This window comes from Bos javanicus, chromosome 18, assembly GCF_032452875.1.
Source record: "Bos javanicus breed banteng chromosome 18, ARS-OSU_banteng_1.0, whole genome shotgun sequence".
NCBI classification, from domain to species: domain Eukaryota; kingdom Metazoa; phylum Chordata; class Mammalia; order Artiodactyla; family Bovidae; genus Bos; species Bos javanicus.
In genome coordinates this window covers 34,886,168-34,907,623 of record NC_083885.1, presented here as the reverse complement: position 1 = coordinate 34,907,623, position 21,456 = coordinate 34,886,168, and the positions used below count along the sequence as shown (strand labels likewise).

Below are 21,456 nucleotides of genomic sequence, written 5' to 3'. Positions count from 1 at the left end.
GATGAACTACTAGGGCGGTATTTAAGGGTGTCAGTCACATCTTAGCTCTTTGGTCTGTAAAACGGGTACAGAAATAACAATCTTAGCGACCCTCAGGCCTCCTCGGAGGCAACCCGATATAATTATGCACTGGGGAACAGGGTCAGGCCCTGGGTAAATGTTTGGGGCGTGTCAGCCATTGTTATTGTTATTATTATTGTAGCACTGCCCCGGGAGGGGCCCCGCCGAGGCCTAATGCAAGGGCGTCAGGCCCGGCAGAAAGACAGGCTGTCAGGTCGGGGCCGGTATCTAGTGACTGGAGTCCCGAAGAGTCAAGGAGCCGCGGGCGCCGGGGAGTAAGGGGCAGAGCCCAGAGGTGGGAAGGGCAGGGAAAGAAGTAAGGATCAGCGAGAAGGGTCGTGCGGGAAGACCCCACACTCACCAAGCGCGAATTCCCATTGCTCGTTTCCCAGAGAGCGCTCGGGCACCACCTCCAGATCCAGCATTGGTTCGGCTCGCCGGGCCGGGGCGGCCTCCCTGCGGCAGCGCAGACGGGACCGGAGCTTAAGAAACAAAGCAGCAGGTGACTCACCACCCTCGCCGGCCCTCGCCGGCCCGGCTCTCCACCTCTATCCTGTCGCCAGCGCTACTGGCCCCACACCACACCTCACCTGACCTCACCTCACCTCACTTCACCGGCAGCAGTCTGGGGCAGCGGCAGCACCAGGAGCGTCTGCAGCAAAAGTGGCGTGCGAGGCCGTAAAGTGTGGCGGAGGCGGGGCGAAGGCGGGATTTCAGTCGTGGGGGCGGAGCAAAGGCGGAGTCACTCCCGCGCAAACTCCGGATAGGCGGTTGCGACAGTCCCGCAAAAGCACAAAGGCCTGTGAGTACCTTCCGGAAGTGCGGGAGCTGTTGGAATGAGGAGCATCACACTCCGTGCGCTCAGACATCCGCACACCACAGTGAACACGTTTCACAAAAGGGTGCGTGACAACGCAACACATACATGTGATATGGCTATACAGAACCTGTTTGCCGTCTACATGTACGTCCCACTCAGTCACTGAACGCAAAAGGCGAGTTCCGAGAGCGCACCGTCTGAGGCCCAGCGGGGAGGGAGGATGTGGAGCCTCAAAGCTCAAGACGCGCCAGCGCCCTACCACTCCCGGTTGGGGCCGAGACTGACGCTGCCCGCAGCTGCCTCTAGTTGTCCAGGAATGATTCCTTCTCCCTGCAGCCCCTGGGGCTTGGGTCGAGCTCAAAGCAAGCGAGGAGTGGGTTTGAGTACTTGTGTTGCGGTGGGACGGGGGTGGGGGAGTTGGGGGAGCGAACCAGCTTAGAGAGGTGCTAAGTAGCCGACCTCCCGCTGTGCACAGGCCGGAGGGCTGCAATCCGGACTGCTGGCAGCCGCTCAGACTGCTGGAGCACGGGCTTTGCCGCCAGCGCTATGTGGTTTTCGTCAAACCTCTGGTGCTTTTTGTGCCTGTTTCCTCATTTACAAGTCGGGAGTAGGGTGTCCTCCAGCCTGTTCAGCCTGAGCTTCTGGCCAATGCCCTAGGGCACTCTAATACTGAAAGACAACCAGGTTTCTTCTGGAGCTGACCCTTCATGGACGGAATCTCTGGATTCTCACAACCACCCTGGGATGCAAGATTGGTCCTATCTCACTTTACAGGCGAGGGGGTAGTGGGTGGGGTTGGGGAAGAGGCCCAGAGAGGCTGGAGGCCTTTTGGTTCGAGGGAGTAGAATTCAAATTCTTTCCATTATATTGCCCCGGAGGAATGTTTTTAGCAGAGTGACACGCTGAATTCTTAAACTGGTTTGGTAGGAGTGTAACATGGGAGATTCTACCAAAACTTGAGGTCATTTCTACTGACAATAAAATAAACATGGAGAAGGCTATCCATTTGCAACATCCTCTGCCAGAAGAATAGAGCTGAGTCATTAAGATGTCCAGGCTTCCCTGATAGCTAAGTTGGTAAAGAATCCACCTGCAATGCAGGAGACCCCTGTTCAATTCCTGGGTGGGGAACATCCGCTGGAGAAAGGATAGGCTTACCCCTCCAGCCCATCAGTAGAGAAGTGGCTAACTAAGATATATATGTGTTAACAGGATGCTCCCTTTTAAAAAAAATTGTAGTTGCTTTACAGGGTATTATCACCCTGCTTATTTAACTTATATGCAGAGTACATGATGAGAAATGCTGCGATGAAAGAAGCACAAGCTGGAATCAAGATTGCCGGGAGAAATATCAATAATCTCAGATATGCAGATGACACCACCCTTATGGCAGAAAGTGAAGAGGAGCTAAAGAGCCTCTTGATGAAAGTGAAAGAGGAGAGTGATAAGGTTGGCTTAAAGCTCAACCTTCAGAAAACTAAGATCATGGCATCTGGTCCCATCACTTCATGGGAAGTAGATGGGGAAACAGTGGAAGCAGTGTCAGACTTTATTTTGGGGGGCTCCAAAATCACTGCAGATGGTGACTGCAGCCATGAAATTAAAAGACGCTTACTCCTTGGAAGGAAAGTTATGACCAACCTAGATAGCATATTCAAAAGCAGAGACTACTTTGCCAACAAAGGTCCGTCTAGTCAAGGCTATGGTTTTTCCAGTAGTCATGAATGGATGTGAGAGTTGGGACTGTGAAGAAAGCTGAGCGCCGAAGAATTGATGCTTTTGAACTGTGGTGTTGAAGACTCTTGAGAGTCCCTTGGACTGCAAGGAGATCCAACCAGTCCATTCTAAAGGAGATCAGTCCTGGGTGTTCATTGGAAGGACTGATGCTAAAGCTGAAACTCCCAATACTTTGGCCACCTCATGGGAGGAGTTGACTCATTGGAAAAGACCCTGATGCTGGGAGGGATTGGAGGCAGGAGGAGAAGGGGATGACAGAGGATGAGATGGCTGGATGCCATCACCGACTCGATTAACCTGAGTTTGAGTGAACTCCGGGAGTTGGTGATAGACAGGGAGGTCTGGCGTGCTGCGATTCATGGGGTCGCGAAGAGTCAGACATGACTGAGCAACTGAACTGAAATAAACTGATGTCCTTTGCCTACTGACAATGTTGATATAAGCCAATACACGCAATTTAAAATTTTCTACTGGCCACATTAAAAAGGAAAAAAGATAAAGTTACTTTTATTTAACCCAATATAACACAGTGTATATTTTAATATGTAGTCAAAATGGTAAATTAAACCTTATTTCTTTTGTATTAGATTTTTGATATTTGGTATTTTACAGTGTACTTCAACCTGGAAACAAGATTTTCAAAGGTAGTCCTCCCCAAAGTTATAACAGAAAAATATTTAACATTGCTTCAGTTTTTAAATTAGAAAGTAAATTCAGTTTCTCAGTTTTAGTAGCCACATTTCAAAAGCTCGATAGCCACACTTGCTTAGCGTCTACCGCTCATGGATGTACATTATCTTCTCTAACCAAAAATTTATGCCTGTATCTTATCTTCTCATATTTCCCAATGTTTCTAAAACCTGAATAAGGCCAATAATGACTTTAAGTTGCTTAAATTATTCTAGCTAAAAGTTGAGGATCAACTAACACAGTAACTGTTTTTGAGTTATCTTACATTTAAACGAACCAAACTGCCACTTTCACCTACGATCTACTCTACAAATTATAGTTTTCTACTTGAATATTTTTGAAATGCCGTGTACATATATGTGGTGGTGATGGAGGAAAGGGAACTGATGCTATCCAAGAGAATCATGCCTTGAAATACACCCACAAAATGACTGCAGTCTTAAACTTTAAAAGAATGTTTGCAACATCAAAACACCAATGTTGTCTTGTAAATACTTACACTCATGTGGCAAAATGACTGTGGTGGTTTTAAAAACATGTTCAGACTCTGACACCCCACCCTTCACGAGATGAAGCTCAGTACTTCTCCCTTCCAGTGTGGGCCTGACCCAGTTACTTAACATATGGAGTATGGCAGCCCCAAATGAGGTTATTAAGATGTGCCTTTCATCTTAGGCATGCACGCTTCCTTGATCACTCTCTGGGAAAGGCAGCTACCAAGTCATGAGCTGCCCAATAGAGACACCCATGTGCCAAGGAAGGAGGTCTCCATCCCCCACACCCCATCAGCCTGCAAGGTCATTCATCCAATGACCACGAGTGGGCTTGGGAGGATCTTTCAGCCACAGTTGTCTTACATAGCCCAGGATGACAATCTGACTTCAGGAGAGACCTTGGATCAGACCACTGGACCTACCTGCTTCTCTATTTCCGACCCACAGGAACTGAGATGGTGTTTATTGTCAGCTGCTAAGTTTTGGGGCAATGTGTTATGCACCAATGGATAATTCACACAATGGCTTCTTATAGCTTGAAAAATCTCCCTAGTGCCAAATGAGGCATAAATCAAGTAAGGCATTTCCTTTCCGGTAGCCCCAAATACCTGTTTCTAGAGGTAATTACTGAAATTGTGATGCTACAACTAAAATAATTTTTGAAATTAACTCTCACAGTATGAATCTAACTCTTTGGAATTTTGCTTCATGATGTCAATTCAGCATTAAAGGTATTTATTTACAGTTAAGTCTGGTGGTGAATAATTATTTTCTTATGATCAAGCTTAAGGTATGCTTCTAAAGTAAATGGTTTAATTTTCTGGTGTAGGAAAATGCCAAGAAAAGTCCTAAGAATGTCTGATATGACACCAGCACATTCAAACTGAATTTTTATTCCTAAAATGAATAGTTTGAAAGATGGCAGTTACTTGGATGTGTAACTTTGGAATTCTTCCTTCCCTCCAATGTGACTACTCTAGTCATATCTCACCAGCTGGGTAAATCAAGGCCGATTTTTTGAAAACTATAATATACATTGGGAAGTTAGTATTCTGTTATCTACATTAAAGGTGCTGGGAGCCACCACGGGAGATCCCACCCATGACAAAGGTCATGTGGAAGAGACCTGACAGGCAAAGGCAGATCAGGCCTCAAGGGACCCCCTGGATCTGCTCGAGCATATACCCCAAAACCAGAGTCTGTCTGTCTATTTTGTGCCTTTCACCAACTCTTCTGACATTAACAGGGGGCTATCCCCAACCACCTTTCTCTGGAAAAAGTCAACTTAGGGCTCTAATTAATAAGTCTCCTGGACATGATAGGAGTGTTTCAATTCAAACCCCTCCGATGGCTTTCTAGCTTGCCTGACAGGTTTATCCATACTCTTGCAATTAACACACATGACTGTTCACAACTCCCCAACCTTGAAAGGCATATGGGAAGCCAGAACATTCTAAAAGTCCTAATGAGCACAGAGTCCTTTAAGGGATGAAAAATTATTAAAATAGATCATACTGGTAAAGGGTTTCATTGTTGAGCCAATGCTTGCTGCCAAGTGCCCATATCCCTTATCCATTGTGTACCTGGGAGTGCATTAGTTAACATAGTTGAAATGTAAAAAAAAACAAGCAACAGCCTTGAAATTAACCACATCAGACCTTTGACCTAATTGGTTCTTTGTTGTAACTCACCGCCACCTTTGCTCCATGAAAATGTAACTCTGTTTAGCACTTGCTGAGGCTGACATAGATTAGAAATATAACTTCAAGGGAAAATAAGTTTTCTGGTTGAGTAGCCTTTATCAAAAAAGGGTCATAAAATGTCCACAGGCCTCCAAGGCCAGAAGATATTGTACACAACATTGTTTATGGGAAAGGTATGCAGAAAAAATCCTGGTTTCGATAAAGACAAAACAGATGTAATGTTTGGGCTGACTCTGTATGACTTTGTATCTTTCATTTCCCTCTATGTACAAGTCAAGGTACAAAAGTTCCTTTTGAAAATAAAGTTATGGGCCTCGCTCACTGAAGCTTGGTCTCCTCGTGTCATTCTTTTTTTCCTTTTCCCTCCTTTTCTCTCTCTGTTCTTCTTTCAAGATGACTCCTTGGAACACAGGAGCTTTATTGGCTTTCTGTGTTAATCAAAGAAGATCAAGCCTCTTTCTCTTCTCTTTATTCTTTCTCCTTTATTCTCTTATCGTTCGACCCTGGACTATCAGGTTTAAATCCATTATAAGACCCGTGTCATCTCTCTCTCGCCGACGCTGTCTTTCCTGAGGGTACCCTAGGATCCTGCTGGGGCTGGACCCCGACATAAAGGTTTTCTTTGGAATTAACAGAAATGACCACTAGATGCCACTGTTGGGTTTTTTTTTTAAGGGTAAATAGGATGCAAGAACAGTTCAGATACAAAATCAATTTTTGTGCCATAATGAACACTGGAACAGAAACTGCTGGATTATTGTTAATGAAGAACCAAGACCCAGAAGTTCACTACACAGAAGTTTATTGTGAAAGTAAATTAAACGTACAAACACACAATATGGCTAATGGTGGCAAAAGCAATCTGGTAGCTTAAGGCAAGTTTTAATGGAGATGAATTTAGAAAAGATGATGCAATGATGTAATTTTGTTTAAATACAGATTATGGAAAAATATCAAATTGCATCAATAACTTAATAATAAAAGTTTTGAAAGCCTGCACTACTGGAGAAAAAGGGCTCATGATCTTAATGCCAGCATTAAGACAGATGGAAGCAGTACAATGCTAAATGACAAGAACAATCCCGTATTTACAGAAGGATGGTAACATGAACATTTAATAACATTTGATCTTAGTTACTGGTGGACTGAAAGCCCTTAGCTAGAAGCAATAGAAAAAATGTGCCATCATCATGTTTTTTAAAAAAACAAAATTTAAGTGCAGAGTCAAAAACCAAGGAGCTCTGTGATAAAGTAACCTTAAAACAGCACTGGAAGGACCATTTAAAAGGCGATTCCCTCAAGGGAAATTAGGGCACTGAGTGTGTAAACATGTGAGCTGCACAATATCAAAATCCAACCAATTCATTCATAGTACTTAGTTACACAAGATCAGCATGGTCTTTTATGATGCATATTGTTTATAATGATTTAAACACACTCCTTACCATGCATGACTTCAAATATATAACACATACTTTTATTCTGAGATACAGGATATGTTTATGAATTATAAGACCTATATACATTGAAAGTCACACCTCCCTCATCAGTCAAGTGTATATAATCCAATAACCTTATTCAGACTTCAGTTCATTTTCTGAATTGACCATGTCAGTTTTTTCAAACTCTTTATAATAATGCCATTAAAATACATTTTTGCAAAAATTCAGAAATGTAGTAACATTAAATGAATGTAACCATGAAAAATATTTGTAAGAAGGTGCCAAATAACTTACGTTTTTTTCCAGTTTGTATTAAAAAAAAAAAGCTGCAATCAATTTGACAATGAGCCTATTTTAAAAATATTCTTATACTAATTCATCTCAAAAGGTTCTATTAATAGTCCTTTTGGAAAATACCATATATATATAACCTGTGAATTTTTTCTCCAGAATAATTAATGGAAGAAAATGTACCCTCTGCATAGATGTACATTTTCTAAGACTAATTTTTCATCACTCAGCATTGTTTTTACAAAAGCATGCATTATAAAATACACATAAAAGCAGCTATCTTAAACATGATTTTAATACAATATTACCTTTGTAGCTGATTCATCACTGTCTCCAGTTTAATATGCTGTTACATACATGAAGAAGCTCCAGTATCCCTTTTCTGATTGACTTAAAAAAAAAAAATCCCTGAATAAAACAGAAGCCAGCCTGTGACTTCTTTAGGCATTTCAGTAGGATATTGAGAATATCTCCATACAAACTCATGATTATAGAAGAGAATCTAAAATGATCTGGGGCAGACTAGAGTTAATTCCAATTACAATTTTTTTATGTTTAAAAAGGAAAGAAAAGGAGCTGATTATCAACATTTAAAAGGATACTGCAACTTTAACAACTGTAAACTTTGTGTTAGAAGGCATGGCAGACAGCTCTATGCTACAAGATTTTTAGCTTGTAAATAATGCAAACCATCAGCAGTTTTAAAATGCCATAAACTATAAAAACACAGAAGGAAACGGGAAACACAACAAAAAGCCAAGAATGTTTGTCTAAAATGAAGCTGAATAACCAACACATCTAAAACTGAAAAAAAAAAAAAAAAAAATAGAGCAACTGATAAGGAGGGGGGAAAGCCCTCTGGTAAAAATTTTAATTTCTTGACTTTTTAAAAATGGCATGAACTTTTAAATTAAAATGAAGGAAAAAAAAAAGTTTTACAAGTGGATAGTTTCAACTCACTAAAATAATGCCAACAAGATAAGCTTGCATAGAAAAAAATTTCAAATTATTACTGGCTACATGCATACTTAATTAGAAATGCAGGTATTATAGTGCAAAACCATGGCAGTTTGTGATGTCTTGTTACTGCCTAAGGTTGAGAAATAAACCGTAGTACCTCCAGTTATCACAGTTTCTGGTCTTTTAATTAATTATTTCTGCAGACTAGAAACAATGAATGTGTAAAGATGGGGTCACATCTTTTGTGCCACCAATTAGCGAAGTTTGAGGTCATCACCACCACCTAAACTGGAACCAGGACTAGGGTCTTGTTGTCTTCTTGCCTGCAATGACAAAATTATAATTTAGGGTGAAAATGTGTTTTGAAAATCAAAGTGCTAATAAATATAAAATACAGTAGCACATATAAGAAAAGTTTGCAACTAACAAATTTTCAGCCAGTATTTCCACATGTTAAGAGGAAAAGAACAATACAGATTATGTATGAAATATTTTGCTATAGTTGCCTTAAAAATCAAGAATAAAAATCTCATTATATGCAAAAGAGCATTATCAAAATATGTACTGTGGATAAAAGAATAATAAACCCTGTATTTATAGTTTTGGGACTAAAAGGTTTAATTTGAACACACCATCCAATCGTCTTAGAAGCAAACTTTCCCATTTTCTCTTTTAATAACAGCAGACATTTTACATACTACTATATAAAATAGATAACCAACAAGGATCTACTGTATAGCATAGGGAACTATGCTCAATATTTTGTAATAACCTATAAGGGAAAAGAATATATACATATCTGAATCACTGTGCTGTATACCTGAAACTAATATAACACTGTAAATTAACTGTTCTTCAAGTAAATATACATATAAATAAATACATTTTTTTAAAAAGCTAACATCCATCGAGCACTAACTATATGTTGGGCACTGTTCTAGGCAATTCACATGGATGAATTAATTGAATTAATTTAATCCCTGCCAATCACCTTTAACACAGGTGCTACTGTTTATCCATTTTATGGATAAAGAAACTGAGTCATAAGAAAATATGGCTTATTAATCACATAACAACAATACAGTAGTGAATTTCATCTCCCACTGTATTCTATCTCTGCCATCTGGGTTTTAACCAGAAATCTCTTTACCAAGAAATAAAATTCAGAATTACTATGAATAAAGTATTGTCTCAAAAAAAAATGAGAGTCCTTGGTGCACTTGTTTATACCTGGAAGTATCTTTACAACAATACTAAACAACTAAGAGGCTTGACAATTATAAACATTGAGGATTCCAAGTTTCACTTTAGAATAAACATTTCTACTTAAACTATGGGAAATAACAGAGAACATCTAAGAATGAACATATGGTACATGACACTCTCTGCTAATATACAGTTTTTTAAAATTTATTTTTAATTGAAGGATAATTGCTTTACAGTATTATTTTAGTTTCTACCAAACATCAACATGAAATATACAGGTTTAATATAAGTGCCCCCCACTTGATCCACACATAATATTTACTTTCAGTCTCTCACAAATTCCAGTGCATCTTTCTTCCATAAGTGTTCTTTAGCTACTACAAATGTCAGTCAAGCACAAACATCTGTTTATAGAACCTAGTTCCTTCAGCAACAGTTTTCCTATGCTAGAGACTACTCCATTTTACCAGCTGTTTAGGCAAAAAACCCTCAACATGTCTTTCTCTCACATCCAACAGCAAATTCTGAGAGCTCTACATTTAAATAAATCCTGAATCTGACTGACTAATTCCTACCACTCTCACCCTAGTCCAAGCCACCATCACCTTTCATCTAGATCTTGTTTTAGCCACCTTTGTTACATGCCAGCAACCAAGACTGACTGCAATTAACTTGTGCCATCTTTAGCTGGAAATTCCATCTTTAAATGGAATCATGTATTATTGTCACCAACTGATTGTCCACTGTCTGTCAGTTTTGGGAAACAACCAAAAATTGAAAGTTCTGATTTCAATTATTAAGATCTAAAATAGCTGTTAGGGAATGAGCATCCTTGACCTTCAGTGAAACATCTCAACAAGTCACACCTGTGCTGTAAAATCATGTTTAGTTGGAAGCTCCAGTTTTGTTGTCATTTCTCAAGAAGGTTATGCTCTTTAGACAAAAATGACACTGCCTTATTCGCTTTCAAACAGATGAAAACCCAACACTAATTTCTATGGTCTTTCTTATAAACTGTGATGTATCCTGCAGCAAACCTTAACTATTTTTACACGCTGACTACATCTTGGCACATTCCTTTCGATTAACTAGTCAGGTTAACGTTATGCTACATGGGTACAGACTGAAAGAGCGATAGAATGCATATGCATCAGAAAAACAAGTTATGTTCTCTACAGAATCAATGCTAAATGTAGTGTAAGGACAGATCAATTCTGCAAAATCAGAGATGGTAATATAAGCATCTGGTTTCAGTCAATGAAGGTTAGAAAGGGGCTGAGCAATGAAGAAAACACTGAGAAAAATCAATCCTAATTATATATTTATAAATCACTACTAACCTACCAGTAATACTTTGTGGAAAAGGTATTTCAGCTTTTGTCTTGGAATAAGAGTAATTTTCAAATTATTTTAATAATCGAGATGAGGTGGATGAACCTAGAACCTATTATACAGAGTGAAGTGAGTCAGAAAGAGAAAGATAAATATCATATTCTAATGCGTATATAAAGAATCTAGAAAAATGGTACCAAAGAATTTATTTACAGGGCAACAATGGAGAAACAGACATAGAGAACAGACTTATGGACATGGGGAGAGGGGAGGAGAGGGTGAGATGCATGCAAAGAGTAAAATGGAAAGTTACATTACCATACATAAAAATAGAGAGCCAATGGGAATTTGCTGTATGGCTCAGGAAACTCAAACAGGGGCTCTGCATCAACCTAAAGGGGTGAGGTGGGGAGGGAGATGCGAGGGAGGTTCAAAAGGGAGGGGATATATGTATATCTATGGGTGATTGATGTTGAGGTTTGACAGAAAACAGCAAAATTCTGTAAAGCAATTATCCTCCAATAAAAAATAAATATATTTTTTAAAAAATTCAGTGAAGTAAAAGAAAAAAAATTATTTTAATAATGGGATGACTCCAAATGAGTGACAAAAACAGTCATCAGCAGCTAGAGTTCTCCCTACTAGTCAAGGCTGTGCAGAGGTTGCTATGGGTTTATTTGTTTAAAATATATTTTTGGTGAAAGCACGGAAAGAGAAGTTATTTTGCTTTCTGTGTTTTTAATTTCTATTTGCATTGTAAAGAAGGAATGAGGAAGATGTAAAAGAAGACACTATGATGGAGAATCAAAAACTGAAAAAAATGAAAAGAAGTCTGACAGTATGAATGAGAGCAGAAGAGAGAATGAGAGAGCGGGGCGACTGGGAGGAAATTTAATGTTAGAAAGGAAGATGTATGCGCTGTCACATGAAGGAGACAAACACAGACACATTTATGTCCAATGAAATAGATTCCACATGACTGGAATTCAACAGCTGGATACACTGCCTTGAAAAGTGGTGCTTTAAACTGTGGCAGTTTTCTAATGAAGGCTGGATATTTTAGAAGGAATTCTATGAGTAACAAACTAGACGAGATGATGGCAAAGAAACTCTGAACCTGATTATGTTAAAAGCATAAAGCCTGTAATTTCTAGTTTCTTTCTCCCCAGTCTATCCAGATAGGCCCTTGATTTTAACTTTTTATTAACAATATTTCAGAATAGGGTTTTAATATAAAGCAGACACCCATGAGCTTGTTCAGAAAACAAATCTGTTTTTAGTTTTTATAAAGAATTAGTCTAGACATTTTACTACAGACCCCTCACTACCAGTTGCTCTGTTTTCTTTATCACCCAGAAACATGGCAAATCCAGTTTCTAGATGGCAGTCATGGGATGTGCTCAAAATGAAGAGACAAAGACATTCACCAGACGCTGGAGCTTCCTCTGCTCGTCAGAGCCATGCAAAGTAGCCAAGAGCAGGGATACCCAAGTGAAAATGAATAAAACCTGGCTGACTTCCTTTCTTTTATTATCAAGATCATCAAACTGCAGAAAACTCTTCATGAGAAAATGCCCTAATAATTAAAAATAGATCCAAACTTATTGAGTGTATACTACACCAAGATAATGTGCAAATCACTTTATGTTTAACACTTGGCTAAAGGCTGGAACATAGCATGAGAGAATTTTAGAGCAGCACTGTGCTTTATAGAGCTCTAGTTCAACTCTTACTTACACACGATACACCTGAGACCAAGAATGTTTCATGGTTCCCCCAAGGTTTCAGTTAGCTGGTGGCAGTGAAAACAAGTTCAGAACGCTAAAGAAAATGAACCTTTACCTTACGATTAGTATTAATGTCAGCCTCCTAAGAAACTGCTATTTCTCCTGACTGCTAAGGCAAGACGAGACACAAAGCAGAAATTTCAAGTCCTAATACAACAGAAAGAAATGCACTTTCTCCAAACTCATAAAAAAGGTAAAAACAAGGTCAGAAGACAATCATTAGTAGACTTCAAGAGCTGGTCTACTCAAGAGTTGGTCTATTTAAAAAAAAAAATACAGTTCTGATAAAGTATACTTCAGGAAAACTTTTAAAGTGGCATTTTAAAAATAAAAGAGATAGTGGAAATAACTGACATTTCCAGCCTTGGATGGGGCAGCTCTACACTTTAGTAATGTGAGCTTATATAAGTTTCTTCCCCTCTTTCAGCCTCAGCTCCGCAAAAGGGAGATACATCTTCTAAGAGCATTTAAGAATCAAATGTAAAACCAATATTGCAGCATATATTGTCTGGCACATACTAAGCACTCATGCTGTTACTATCACTACAAAGCTGCTTATAACTTCCCAACTTATCTATATGAACTTTTTAAATCTTAAAAAAAAAAACAAACACTGCATCCTGTAGATGAGTAATTTTTATGAATTAAAATAACGTTGAAATTAAAAGAATTTTAGTAAAATCTACCTCTCCTATGATATCTAGCAAAGAAGGCCCTCTCCCTCTGTGTGGGAGAAGGCAGACCTAGCACTCTGGTTCTCCCTCACTAACCCTCTTCTGATGCTCACTCTTAGTCTGAGTTCATATTCCTAGTTCACTTTCATCTACTGTCCAAAATACACCTCAGGAAGGTCCAGTATAGACAGATTTTTATGTTAATTTGTCCTTACATAAAAATAAGTGTTGATAGAGTTAAGTGATGTGAAAACTGAAGTCTGTGGGAATTTAAATAAGAGGCTGAAATTTTTTTCTTGGGACCACACAGAATCGAAGGCTCCAAAAACATACAAAACATAAATATAAAAACCACATAGTCTTTCGCCTGTTTTTATTTCCAAATAGTTTCCACATAAAATTCCCATATGATTTGCTGAACTGTACTAAAACTGCTTATAGCAGAATAAGCAATAATGGTTTACCCATTCTCTGACATTAAAAACAATAATTTGCTAACATTTTATAACCTAAACAAATGAAAGCATTTTCTACATAATGACAGAGAAAATCTCGTTTAGCACCCTGTCACCCTGCAGCTGAATTAAGAGCCAACAGTACTATATCACAGTTTTAAGAGGCCAATCAAGCTGAAGGCAGCCTCTGGACACACTGAGAGTGTGTGTGAGCTGCTAGAGAACAGATGACACAGGTTATCATTCCAACTTATTTATGATCAAAGCACTCAGCCTCTACCTTATGAAATTATTTACTTCAATCTTCTTTCACAAAAATCCTAAAGTAAGGCAATGAAATTACAGTTATAGAGATGTGTAACATGAAAGACTGCCACGCATAGCATGTCAGTATTTTCAAGTCGTGGAAAGACTCTCAGGTAAAGAGGCATGGGGTTTCTTCTATGTGACAACAGATATCAATGGGCAGGCACTTTACAGAATAAATGTCTTTGATTACTTTTTCTGTTTTAAAGTCTACTTTTTTATTAAAAAAGAATTTTTTATCTTCTGTACTGAAGAGTGTACAAATCATAAATATATGATTGATGCATTTTCACAAAGTAAACACACCCATGTAGTCCTTAGATAAAGAAATATCACCAAATACAGTAAGTTTGTACCCGCTCCTCATCACTACTTAACCCCAAGAGAAGTCAGAAAAAGGCAAAATTGTTTAGTATTGTTAAAAAAAACAAAGAAAGAAATAGCACAGGATACAAAACAGCTTGGCAACATATCTTTGACTTTCACAGTTTATAAAGTTAGGATATGCCTGCCTTTACTGCCACTCCAGATAGACTGTGAGCTAAGATGCACAGAAAGAGGAAATGAATAAAAAAAATATATGAACAATAAATGCTGGAGAGGATGTGAGGAAAAGGGACTCCTCTTGCACTGTTGGTGGGAATGTAAATTGATATAGCCACTATGGAGAACAGTATGGAGATTTCTTCAAAAACTAGGAATAAAACTACCATATGACCCAGCAATCCCACTACTGGGCATATACCCTGATAAAACCACAATTCTAGAAAACACATGTACCACAGTGTTCACTGCAGCACTATTTTACAATAGCCAGGACATGGAAGCAACCTAGATGTTCATCAACAGATGAATGTATAAAGAAGCTGTGGTACATATATACAGTGGAATATTCAGTTCAGTCGCTCAGTCGTGTCCGACTCTTTGCAACCCCATGAATCGCAGCACGCCAGGCCTCCCTGTCCATCACCAACTCCCGGAGTTCACCCAAACTCATGTCTATCAAGTCGGTGATGCCATCCAGCCATCTCATCCTCTGTAATCCCCTTCTCCTCCTGCCCCCAATCCCTCCCAGCGTCAGGGTCTTTGCCAATGAGTCAACTCTTTGCATGAGGTGGCCAAAGTACTGGAGTTTCCGCTTTAGCATCAGTCCTTCCAATGAACACCCAGGACTGATCTCCTTTAGAATGGACTGGTTGGATCTCCTTGCAGTCCAAGGGACTCTCAAGAGTCTTCTCCAACACCACAGTTCAAAAGCATCAACTCTTCAGCACTCAGCTTTCTTAATAGTCCAACTCTCACATCCATACATGACCAATGGAAAAACCATAGCCTTGACTAGACGGACCTTTGTTGGCAAAGTAATGTCTCTGCTTTTGAATACGCTATCTAGGTTGGTCATAACCTTCCTTCCAAGGAGTAAGCATCTTTTAATTTCATGGCTGCAATCACCATCTGCAGTGATTTTGGAGCCCCAAAAATAAAGTCTGACACTGTTTCCACTGTTTGCCCATCTATTTCCCATGAAGTGATGGGACCAGATGCCACAATCTTAGTTTTCTGAATGTTGAGCTTTAAGCCAACTTTTCACTCTCCTCTTTCACTTTCATATTTCAGTGGAATATTACTCAGCCAAAGAAAGGAATGAACTTGAGTCAGTTCAAGTGAGGTGGATGAACCTAGAGCCCGTTACACAGACTGCAGTATGTCAGGAAAAGAAAAATTTCATATATTAATGCATATACATGGAATCTAGAAAAATTGTATTGATGAACCTATTTGTATGGCAACAAAAGAGATGCAGAAATAGAGAACAGACTTGTAGACACAGTGGGGGAAGGAGAGGGTGGGCCTGACTGAGAGAGTAGCACTGAAATATATACATTACCACATGTAAAACAGATAGCCAGTGGGAATTTGCTGCATGACGCAGGGATCTCAATCTAGTGCTCTGTGACAACCTAGAGGGGTGGGATGGGGAGAGAAGTGGAAGGGAAGTTAAAGAGGGAGGGGACATATGTATATCTATGGCTGATTCATGTTGATGCATGGCAGAAACCAACAAAATATTGTAAAGCAATTACCTTCCAATTAAAAATAAATAAAAATCAAAGAGGGGGGTGAAGAAACTAGCTTCCAATGAGTTCCATTTTAAGTGTCAGATACTGAGTTAGGCAGTATCCTGGGAGGTACGGTGTTAGCTCCATTTTACAGATGAGGGTCAAGAATTTAAGCAACTTTCCCCAGTGTCACATAGCAACAAGTAGTAGAGCTAGGATTCAAAACAAGGGCAGTCTATTAGAAGCCTCATCCTCATCTACTACCTGAAAGGTTCTCAAGTTACATTCTGCCAGTTACTGGATTCCCTGAAAACATCCCAGGCACTCCAGAGGGAGACCAGAATACTCCCTCCCCCTGCTTCATCCAGAGCAGTGCCCCCTTTAGCTGTTTTATGCATTAAAGTTCTATGTAAAATTTCAAATGAAGATAGAAGTTCACAGTAAAAAAAAAAGTTTGAGAATCTTCTGTTTTCATCATTCTGTGTTAACACAACCAACAAACCTTCTCTTAACAGGTAATAGATGATACAAAATTCAAAAGGTATAAAAATGTAATCACTCCAGGAGTTTTAGAACTGGTTTCAGGTTAAAAGATCCTGGGGAAAACCAAAACCACTTGGAGTTCTGCTTCCTTCTGTCAGTAACCTTAACCGGCTACACATACTAAATGCTCATGAGCCCCACTGTTACAGGTTTAGCAAGCCAGGGCTAGAGGCCTCAGAGGTTGTCCAAACAGGGGCAGGACATCCCCAAGCCTCTGTGCTGCCAGGATCTTAAGCCTCCAAGGCTTTAAGCCCAGTGGCACTGGGTGACTGCCACCCACGAGTTTCCCGCTGCTCCTTGGCCCTTGTCTCCAGTCAGGCGTCAGGACCACCCACTAGAACCATTATTATTCTTTTCTTCCTCAGTTTTTTCTTTCCCAGGCAAAACGGTTTCTGACCTCTTCTGGGAGATTTTATTTTTCAACTTAATCATCTTTGTGGGTGATGTGGAAATTCATTTCCCAGTGCTAGGCTGTACTGGTGGAAAACTGCTTAGGAAACTGGTTTAAGTCTTCACGCTTCCCTTCATTAACCAACTACTTGAAAGACACAAAGTCATTTTTTCTCAGAGTCTCAGTTTCTTGAAATGGAAATAATAACTTTACCCAGGTGAATGTAAAAAACCCATTTTCATAAAATTGTTACTTTTTAAAAAACAAAATTAAAAACAAAAAGAATCTTTGATTATATTGTTTAAGATCCTCTTACAGATATCTGAATTACAGCGGGGGCGGAGAAACCACAGTGTTTTCTCCAATGTTCTCCCTTCAGGAAAAAGGAGGTAAACTACAAGAAATAAGCTGACTTCAGGAATCTGTTAGGAATTTTTTTTTAAAGGGAAGAAAAATACACATTCACAAAGTGCCAAAAGACATGATACCCAAAACTCCCTAAGAGACTGCCAGTGCGAGCTCTGGCGTCTCCAGTCCAGTTTTCTAGGTGACAGTTCTCTACAGGAACTGACTTCTTCAATTATTGCCATAAGGGACTACAGGATCTTAAATCATTGATGGAAACCAAGCCATTTTCTCTACGCTCCAGGTCATAATGCAGGGAAAGTGCCCCAATACACTTTACAGAGAACGAAAAGGATGTTCTTGTTAGCCAGATAACTCAATTAACTGGAACCAGCACTGTGGTAGAGCTTTTAGTGCTAAGAAGTACTTTAGAGCTATTATTTACTGAGAGCACACACACACAAAGTGCCTTATAAGCATCTTCCCATTTAATTCTCACAACAATTTCTCTGACAAAACAGACCTGAGAGAGGTTGGCAACTGATGAACCAGGAATCTTAACTAGCCCTGACTACAAAGCCCATGTGCTCTATCACTGACATAAAACTCACTGGAAACTATCTGAGAAAAAAATTATTTCACATCTTTATCAACAAAAATATCACTATATTTTTGTTCATATACAAACACACACACATAAATTCTCACACCAACATGTTTTTCAAGAAACATTATTTATAAGAATAGTCAAACTAACATTTTAGAGAAGACAATTCTTAGCCTCAATTAATCTAAAATTTTATGTAAAGCAAATCACATACAAAAAAAATTCTAATTAACTTCCAACAGCTGTCAAGTCGTTATTCTTCAAATATAATGTAGCTGGGCAGCACTTTTTAAAAAATGATTCTGATGTTCCTTTAAAGCTATGTTAGTTTGTTCCAGAAAGACTGACCCATTCTTTGACATGCTAAGATCTCGTAGTCCTTCACTCCTTTGCACATTGCTCCATCTCTCCAGAATGCTTTCCCCAGCTTGTCCTGCTGGCAAGTTCACATTCCTCCTTCAAAACGCTGCAAGTGACCCCCTAGGCAGAGGCAGATGTGAGCGCCCTTCCTCTGTACTGCCATGGCTCAAAACATCAGGGACCCCATTTCACTGGGGATCATACTACAGTGGAGGACAGACAAGTTTTTAATTGTTCTAACATACTGTTCAATAAGAACAGTAATAGAAAGAAGAAGAGCTCTGGAAACTATAAAGTAGAAGGGCTAATTATGATTAAGAAGATCAGAGAAGGGATTGACAGATAACACTTAAGCTGGACCTTGAATACGCAGAAGAGTAAATTCTCAGTCAAGGAACAAACAGCATGAGCAAAAAAGGTTTAGATAACAAATGCATATTACACATTGAAAATTCCTTACTATTACAGAATGAGTACCCTTGAAGAAAATGCCACAGAAAGTTTGATTACAAGAATTGCAAAAGCTTCAAAGAAAAAAATGTACTACATTACATCCCTCCTGTCTTTTCCCCTGGCTAGAAAGTATTTTTGAGGTCATCATCAGTCGCTATCAGCCAATAACATCAATTTACTCACTGACAAAAGGAAATATCAACCATTAAACAATAATTCTGTTTCATACACTAAGCACTAAGTAAACTTGATTTTTTAATTTGTTATATATATATGGCCATGCCACATGGCTTGCGAGATCTTAATTCCCCAACCAGGGACTGAACCTGGGCCCTTGGCAGTGAAAGCACGGAGTCCTAACAAATGGACCACCAGCGAATTCCCTTAGAAAATATTTTAACAAACATATATATGAAGTAATACCAATAATGTCAGCTGACACCTAGTCAGTGCCACATTCTGTAAAGGTGCTTTCACATGTATTAATATTTACTCATTTAATCTTTATGATGAACGTATGAGACAGGCACGATTACAGATGAGAAAACTCAGTCACAGAAAGATGAAACACGTTATCAGAGGTGACAAAGTGGCAGTCAGATTCAGAGCTTGCTATCTGGCTCCAGGGTCTGGGATCTTAACCACTGTCTTTGTGTGTACACACACACACACACACACACACACACACACACACACGCACAGACACAGACACACACACTTTTAAGCTCATTTAAATAGTGTATATATAATTTTGTGCATGGAAAAACAACAAATTTTCTCTGTCATACAACACTAACTTAAAAAATGTTTTTAACATGGAAAAATATATATAAATAACATAAAAATTACACCTTAACCATATTTAAGTACACAGTTCAGTAGTATTAAGTAAACACATTCACACTTTTGTGCAACCAGTTTTCAGAACACTTTTAATGCCTGGAAATTATTCTATTTAGTTGATAGTCATATCAAATTTAAGTCCTGGACAAGACTAAATATGAGTGTTTAGGACTGAAGCAGACATTGGTAATAAAACTGTAAAAAGACACAAGGAAGTGATTACTACAAATACTGAGGTAATGATTACTTTTGAGCGGAAAGATACGGTCATAACTAAATGCACACATGGAGGTGGGAATACCTAGGTAAATGTCACATTTAAAAAAAAAACCTCAATGGTTATAGGAGTGTTCACCTTCCAATAATTAAGCTACATATTTTTTTGGTGTCGATTTGGTGTCTATTTCACTTTATCACAAAAAGATTTAAATAAAAATAGTCTAAGTTAATTCCATTCTTTGTAGTAGTTTGAAAGTATTCAATTCTCCTCTAGTAAAGAGACTATACAAAAAAAAAAAAAAAAAGAGACTATACAGAGGACTGAAAATTAAATATTACAATATCAAGCCAAAATATTTACAGAAAAGTGGAAAATGATGTTTTTCCCATTTTAATAATGTTCTAAAAATACATATTCTATGATAACATGATAGTTTTTACACAAACATCTAAAAGATATTTAAGACAAAAGAAGATATTTGGATCAATGAATAGAAAATATACGTTCCAGTAAATGATTTTTAGGAAGACCAATAAATGAGGAATTCATGTACAACCTTAAAATTAAGACTAAAGTTTCTTTTTAGCAATTACATTTAATAAACATGAAGTCACAGAGCACCACCTTTTAAAAATGAAAGACGTTAAACTACTTAAAAACATTATGCACAAACATCACAAATAGAGCCTGAGAGTTTGGGGGAAAGTACTAACCAGTTACTGCCAGCAGCTGTGAAACTCTCACCTCCATTTCCTCCCGATGAGACCTGTCTCGGTCTTCAAATTCACGTGTCCTTCTTCGGGCCTCTTCAAAGGCCTGTTGTGCTAAGGCATCCTCCTGCTGTCGTAAGAAGACATGAAATGGGTACTTTAATTTTGACTTATAATCAAAACATTAAAATTTGGGGGGGGGGTGTTTTATTCTTTCAAAGAAAGGAATAACAGAGGAATTCCCAAAACATCAAAGCCATAAAAAAAACATTAGAGCAACTTCTCCAAGAAAACCTCATTATTTTCGTGTGCTAGTATAACATCCTGGAAATAGTAGTCACGTTCAATCACATTCTAACAAATGAAAATGCTCTTCCCTTTTCTGTCCTTACCTCATCCTATTCACCAAAATAAAATCCTAATCAAGTCAATATTTAAGACATGGAAGTATGAGGAAAAAGAAATTAAGATACTTCTACAGTGTGGGGATAAGACAGGCTGGATGCTCTAATTATAACACTGAAGCCAGAAATATAAAGAGAGTATTAACAGAATTGATTGTACAAATGTTAGAAACTTCTAGGCAACAAAAAGAAAATTCCAAGGGATATTATCAAGGAAAATTATTTGTAATACGTAACAAATCTACCTGAATCCTTTCCCAATGGATGAATAAAGATCTGTACATGAAGGAAACCCAGATATCTCCAACTTCTTGTGTCTAAAAGGCAACCAATTTAAACTCACCCTCTCTACTTTAGTCTGGATGGTAGCACCACTCACTCATTTCAGCTGGGAACCTGAACTGCCTTTGACACTTTACTCTCCTCTTATCTTCACAGACCCAATCAACCACCAAATCCTATCCACGTGACCTATTTTTTGAATCACTGTAGTCTCCTTTTCATTCCTTCAAACATTTTGCTAGTTCAGGCTCCTAAGAACTCTCACTGAATTACTGCAATTA

General features: G+C 38.7%; 2 protein-coding genes and 1 long non-coding RNA gene across 9 annotated transcripts in view; 1 reads left to right on the top strand and 2 right to left on the bottom strand.

Moving 5' to 3' along the window:
• Positions 1-753, bottom strand: part of PHAF1 (phagosome assembly factor 1) — a 29,456-nt gene extending 28,703 nt beyond the window's left edge. Inside the window, exons 1-2 of one of the 3 annotated variants that reach the window (XM_061387556.1) lie at positions 666-753; positions 422-542 (exon numbers count right to left, since the gene is read on the bottom strand). In XM_061387556.1, coding sequence (XP_061243540.1) covers positions 422-485 — 64 coding nt within the window. In that variant the 5' untranslated portion in view covers positions 486-542; positions 666-753. Of the gene's footprint in view, positions 1-421; positions 543-650 lie in introns of all 3 variants that reach the window. The other 2 variants (XM_061387557.1, XM_061387558.1) reach the window with 2 other exon arrangements.
• LOC133230309 (uncharacterized) lies at positions 538-6,557 on the top strand. The gene is made up of 2 exons (XR_009730814.1): positions 538-962; positions 2,166-6,557. It is a non-coding gene; the product is annotated as an uncharacterized LOC133230309 (long non-coding RNA).
• The window catches only part of CBFB (core-binding factor subunit beta), a 48,509-nt gene continuing 33,342 nt past the window's right edge, over positions 6,290-21,456 (bottom strand). For 2 of the 5 annotated variants that reach the window (XM_061387567.1, XM_061387565.1), the window contains 2 exons: positions 20,524-20,619; positions 6,290-8,520 (listed from right to left, as the gene is read on the bottom strand). In XM_061387567.1, coding sequence (XP_061243551.1) covers positions 8,452-8,520; positions 20,524-20,619 — 165 coding nt within the window. In that variant the 3' untranslated portion in view covers positions 6,290-8,451. Of the gene's footprint in view, positions 8,521-15,845; positions 15,919-20,492; positions 20,620-21,456 lie in introns of all 5 variants that reach the window. The other 3 variants (XR_009730812.1, XR_009730813.1, XM_061387566.1) reach the window with 3 other exon arrangements.